This window comes from Lissotriton vulgaris, unplaced genomic scaffold (assembly GCF_964263255.1).
Source record: "Lissotriton vulgaris unplaced genomic scaffold, aLisVul1.2 SCAFFOLD_1426, whole genome shotgun sequence".
Lineage (NCBI taxonomy): Eukaryota > Metazoa > Chordata > Amphibia > Caudata > Salamandridae > Lissotriton > Lissotriton vulgaris.
In genome coordinates, this window is record NW_028243651.1 from 156,599 (window position 1) to 163,132 (window position 6,534).

Genomic DNA, 6,534 nt, shown 5'->3' on the forward strand with positions numbered 1-6,534 from the left:
CTCCTGATACTGGATTCTGGGACTTGCAGTTCCTCGAGGCTTCGGGGATTGCGACAGGTGTGCATCAGAACTATCTGGGGCAGGGCGGATACTTATCCAATCCGAGTGCAGCAGGACATTCAAAGTGGAGTGGATGTCAGCTTGACTGTTGTTTAACTCATCAATGGCGCTGAAGAAGGCTAACTGCTGAAATGCATTCGCTGCGATGTTTTAAGAATAAATTCCCCCGTGGTGTCTCCCATTGCTGGCCTCTGCCTTTTCTTATATATATAAATACTATCATGAAGCCTGTTTCCAAGGAGCTGTGCTCTAAAACATGTAAGGCAATGAAATGCATCTAAATGAAAATGCCAGGTTCCTTTTATTAAAAGAATCAATGGAATTCATCTGCTTTTCGAGTGCGCCTTCAACTGGGGATGTTTTGTTGAAAGATATATATGCTTTACTAAAATAAAAGTATTTTACAGGGTACTATACACCTATATATATATATTGTTTATACTTACCTGTAAAATATTTATAGTTGAAATCTTAACTTTAAACACGCCTATGCCTTTACGAAACATGCTTTTACAACTAAAGTTGTTGTAAAGGCATATGTTGTAAATCCATATGCGGAGTAAGAGTTTGCATTGTAATGGTAATGCCTTGTAACAGCACTTGCGGTGTTACAACCGCAATGAAAAGGAATGCGTTGTGATGGCATGCTTTGTGCCGGGCCCACTGCCTAAGGCCTCATGGCCAGTATGTAATGTGCCACCCCAACTTCTGGCTGCTCTGATCATCCTTCCTGCCCCTCCTCCTCTGGTGCCAGATTTAATTGTGTTTGAAAGTTGGGGTTCAGTGTAGCACAGAAAGGAGCAGGTGCATGTGAGACCTCCCAGATTTTGTGAAACACACTTTCTCTCTATCGCATTATATATCATTAAGTCTAAGTTAGTCCACCATCTCTACAGAGTGCGTGACACCAAATTGCACCTTTTGTCATAGAGATCTGTTAGCGTGACCCAGCTCCCTCTTTCGTTCTAGTGCCTAGAAGCACGCCTGCACATGCCGTCAGGTGTAATGTCTCTCGCAGCTCTGCATCTCACAGTAGACCAGATTCTAAATATTGACAACAGAGTGTTGTGTTTAAACCCCATAGTAATCTGGATGCAAGCAATGTGCTCGTAAAACGTTAATGTCTTAATATTTTAGACATAAATATAACATTTGGCACAACATTTGAGAATGGGTGTGCCTGCTGCAATGGGCTGTTTCACTTCCAATTGTGGTTGACAATGTCCCCACCCCTTGCAGTCCACGAGGGAAGCCTCTTCTTTCAAAGCAACGCTCAGCCATCGAAAGGGAAACATACAAAACAGCAATTGATGTTTAATTCCGTTTTATTGAGTTTTGCATTTTTATTGGAACATGTTCGTATCTCAACTGATTGCAACAAGTCCCTTCATATAACAGAAAGAGTGAAGAATCACGAGACAGATACAGAATGTCACAGAAATGTCACAGCTCAGACAAGAGGATAAACTCGGGATATTCTTACATCAAATAGAGTGAATGTCTTCATCGCAGGAGCTAAATCCTGGGTTCAATTCCTTAACCCACAGAGTTTCACTGATAATCGCAGCCCTACAAATATTGTAGAAAATCTGGAAGTAGAACTGACACTGAGACACAAATCTGTGGCAGAGACTTCGCCACACTGAACATCTTTATAAAAGAGAACACAGAATTGTGTAACTTACACAAATAGTGACATGACTGCTTTTAAAATAAACAGTTAGCACCAGTGATAACCGTTTTTCCTTTCCATCTATCAACAATGAATGTTACACATTGGAGAATACAGAATGAATGTGCACATTGTCACATACACTATTCAGAGATAATACACAAATCTCTAAAAGAACAGAAACACACTTTGCCTTCACAGAAGGCAGGGCTTTTAACTCATGAATTTCCAATTGGAAATACAGATATATCCTCACTGATATTTAAAAGGCAATTCATGTGCCTTTTGGAGAATGTATAAAATACATTACTTTAACTGGGAGCGAATTCAGATATTTCTGAAAATACCGAAACACACTTTGCCTACACAGAAGGTAGTATACGGTTATGTTAATTTTCAATAGAAAATACTACATATCAAAATTGATGCAAAGGAGGCGCGGAGCCGTTCATCACTCACTTTAGCCAATCAGTGATAATTATGTAATTTGTAACTTGGAACACAGAAGATGAACACACACACTGGGCCTGCACAAGGCCCCAATCTGAATCCCTCAGATTACAAGCACATCTATTATTCTCACAGACACTCTGTCAATCAACTTCTGAAATTAAGTAAAATTGGTACAACCCAGAGCGTCGCTAGAACTAAGACCTGAGAATAGCTTATTCTGAAATATGCACCAACATTCTCAACAGTAGGTCCTACTGTAGGCCAGAACTCTACATGACATCTGAATTTCTTGCAAAGAAACAGCTAAAACGAATTACAAATTGAAGGCACTTCCTATTAATGCCTTCAGTTAATTTTCTTCAACAATGTTATGCATGGTACATGATCACACAGCTGATATTGTTCAAGACGTTCGTGTTCGTACAATACATACTGTGTAGTCTGCATAGTATTCATCCTAAACGGGTACAATATTTACTCTGTCTATCCTAAGATGATATAATCATGAGAGTAGATTTACCGTTCAAGCACTTTCCATCCTACGTGGATATACAATGTACACACACAATGTACACACCGCCCATCCTATGCGGATGTAGTAGCCACAGTGTCCACCCTGTTTGGATATAATGTTCTCACGCTGTTCTTTTACGAGGAAACAGCATTCCCACACTTCATCCTATGAGGATTTACTGTTTACACACTGGCCAGCCTATAAGGATACAGCATTCAAATACACCCCTTCTGCGAGCATTTAATATTCACTTCGTCCATCCTATGAGGATATACAGTCACTCTTCACTCCGCTCCTTGGAGTGCAGTAAACTCCTCTGCCCAGCAGGGCGCGCTCCAGCCACGAGAATGAATATTCTCCTCAGAGAGGACCGAGGCCTCTAAAGAAGTCCGAAGAAAAGTCCAGGCCGCGGCCCCCGCATTACCAGGGTCTCCACGGGGCTTTGGGGCTGTCCTGGGCGGGCTCTTTAGTGCTGCTGGGACAGGACGGAGGCCGAGAAGGACACACCGCCTCTGCTGCAGCCGCTGGTCTATGGAGGGCCCGCAGCAGCTTCATCCGGGTCTCTGCGGGGGCTCCGTGGAGGGTGAGGAAGTGCAGAGAGTCCTGGAGGCACCTGGAGTAACCTTCACTGGAGGCCGCGGCTGCAGGGAGAGACGAGGGGTTAATGTTTGTACAGTCTCACAGCAGGAAGTGGACAGAGAGATACATATCTTCTATTAAAGCGTTCAAGATTGTTTTTGTTTTCCTGTGGTTGCTACAAAAGATTTACAGGTAGTGCTGACACGCTCATATTTAAAACAAAAGTTTACTTAAAGTAAAATGGAAATGGAGATACTTAAATAAGCCTGTGCCAAGTACCATTCCATTGCGACTATCACAAGTTATGTCTCTGCACCGTAATGGACTAACCCCAACCTCCCTCCCTCTCCACAAACATACACACGAATTACTGCAGCAACAGTGCACCCAATGCGGGCTTATCCCTTCAATAACTGGAGAAAAACACCACCCACTCTTGCCCTGCACCACTTTCACCACATGCAGCTGCCTGTACCCAAACTTCACACTTCACCACATGAAAAGTCACTTGATGTCACGAGCTCTCACCTGGTGCCGGTGTCTGCACGCGCTGGGCCAGGTACGTCACGGTCATTTCCAGTATATCCGCTTTCTCTGCTTTGGGCGGAAGTTCATGTTCCTCAAAGTCTCTCTGCAGTAACATCCTCAGCTGCTCAATGCTGCTGTTGATGCGGTCTCTCCTCAGCTTCTCCACCACTGGCTTCCTCAGCTGCAGAAACAAAACGTGCATTTGTTATTGTATGGGAACGTGTTTAAAAGGCAATAGACGCGCTTATATTTAAAACTTTATGATACAGCAGTTCAACTAAACTGCTAATGTAGAAATAAGGAAATGTTTTAAAAATAAGAACCACGTCCCGTGCTGAAGTACTGTATAAAGTGCAATAGGCACATTTAAACACGGGTTTTAGGTCTATATGAAAATTATAAGTGTAGCTTAAAAATTATTTTCCGTGCTCTTACCTTTCTAAAGTTTCTCTCTTCGTGTTCTTCATATTTCCTCTCGGTGCTGAAAGGCGCCATCTTGCCCGGTGTGGGGTGAAGAGCGGGGTCTCTGCAGTGAACCCACAGTGATCGGTATCTGAAGAGCTCGCTCCCTCCAGCCCTATTTATCCCCCTCCGCCTGCAGGGTAGTGTGTGGGTCTGGGGCTGGAGAGAGGTTCCCACACCCAGCAGCCAATCAGAGAGCAGCAGGGACAATGGAAGTGTGGCACATTACATGAAGTGAGGGGAGGGGGACATCTGGGCCCTGACACAAAGGATCAGAGTGTGGGAAAGAGCTGCCCATTAAAGTTGTATGAACCCCGGCATCTGCCAGGAGCTAAACGGTGTCAATAGCGTTAAATACGGGCGGGTGTGGCCGCAGAGCTGAAAACGATTGAATAAGCGGGCCCATGACTCAAAACGTTAATCTCTATCGTTTGAGTGAAAGTATATTTCTACTCAATTCTGCCGATGTGCGCTATGGAGACCACTCACAATTACGGCTTCCTTGCTTTGTAAAATACATACCACCAGTCATTAGTAAAATTCAAAGGGAACGCTGCGTTTAAATCTGGAATTCGTGACTCGCTCCCAGCCTGGCGGGAAAGTTCAATGAGCAGTGTACATGAGGGTGAGGTAAATTAAACAATGCGTCAGCCAATGACTTGTGTAACACCGCACCGCACCAGCACCTGCGTGGAACTGTCCAGTGCTGAAAGCGCCCGCACTGTCCGCAGCACTAGATTCAGGCAGGTAGGTAAAGCTCTGTCCTGATATGGTGATTTTTTTCTTTGAAATCAAGTAGAAGCTTCTCGTGCAGTCCATGCCAGGCACCTGTTCCAGTGTTTGTAAAATTCAGTGATTAATATTTTTTTGCTCTTCAGCCTGGGTTCCCATCTCCCCGTGCCCTAGTTCTTTTGATACAAAGCCTCACGTGCACCGCAGGTGTGATCCAAACGTGCAAACACCTTAGTGTTTAAAGTCTCAATTTCTAATTTTGCATTAAGAGGCCCCCGTACACGGCGCCACTTTGCCAACGTTTCTGAAGATTTACGCACGTGATTCTGCATTTAAAATTTTCATTTGTAATATACTGAAACCCCTGGGTGGGTTCGTGGTTGTTTATAGCCCAGTGTGACATTATATAGCCCCAGTGCCAGCCCCTCCAGTAGTAATAACCTGCTCCGTTCTCGGTCCTGACAGGATCGGCGCACCGAGGCCTCACCGCTGCTCCCCAGATGGCGGCTGCCGACCCAGGGGAGGGTCAGATTCCCTGGAGCCGGAGGCCTCTGTGTGACACGCTTCTATTGTACCCTCTGAAGGGGATGAATGGGCGACAGTGTGGGAACCTCTGAGATTATCCGGCCCCAGGCCCCGCCTCATGATCATAGTCTTTCAAGTAGACCAAGGGTCAAGGTTACCGTAGAGCATTTGGGTTAAAAGGCAGCGTGCTCCCACCGTCCTGTTTTGAAAAGGTTCCCTTAAGCTACTGAGTTGAAAAGCTTGTGTTAATGCACCTACACTGAGTGAGTGGTACAGAGACCTAAGAAGACATTTCCAGCACCCTCAAAATGACTTGTTGCTCTCTACTGACGAAGGAATGGGTAGAAAACGAAGGTGTAGAGCAGAGGTCTTCAAACATTTTTTAGGCTAGGCCCCCGTCCCCCGACAATATATAATTTTTTTTTGCATTGGGCCCCCTTATCGCTAACATTTCTAGACGTTGGGTTTTAGCATCTTTGACAACCATTTAGACCCAGAGGTGTTATCTGACAACTAATTTTCGCAACAGAGAAACAACATGAACAGTGTTTTGTAAATGTAAGATTTAGGAGTTGTAAAACTAGCCCAAAACCGCAGAACTCATGCAACACCGTATGAGGAGACACTTTCTTTTGATTGAAAACGGTCACAAGGTGAGCGAATGCATCCCCCACCTTTCAGGACCCCATCTAGTACCGTGTAGCCCGATGTAGGGACCAATCAGAATGTTGGCAGACCTGCCAACCACATCAATCTCTTGGCAAGGTGTTTGCTCTGAAGATACAACTCAATCTATGGAATTCCCACTGCCACATATGTTTTTGTATTATCCGGCAAAAGAAGTATAGATGTCATGGGCCATGGTGCAATCTATGACAATTAACCTTCTTTACTAAAGTTAGGATTGGAATACAAAACAACTATCAGGGTTTAATGAGCCAGATCTAAATTAAGGCGGTTGCAGGCAGTTACTTGACACCACAAGCTCAATTGAACCGGAGGGGGTGCA

General features: G+C 44.6%; 1 protein-coding gene across 1 annotated transcript; it reads right to left on the reverse strand.

Annotated features, from left to right (window-relative positions):
• Positions 1–1,369: 1,369 nt before the first annotated feature.
• Positions 1,370–4,301, reverse strand: LOC147668262 (transcription factor HES-5-like). The gene is made up of 3 exons (XM_086948651.1): positions 4,242–4,301; positions 3,807–3,987; positions 1,370–3,340 (listed from the first exon to the last, which is right to left on the reverse strand). Exons 1-3 carry the CDS (start codon positions 4,299–4,301, stop codon positions 3,120–3,122), a joined length of 462 nt encoding a protein of 153 aa, XP_086804777.1. The 3' UTR covers positions 1,370–3,119.
• Positions 4,302–6,534: the final 2,233 nt, after the last annotated feature.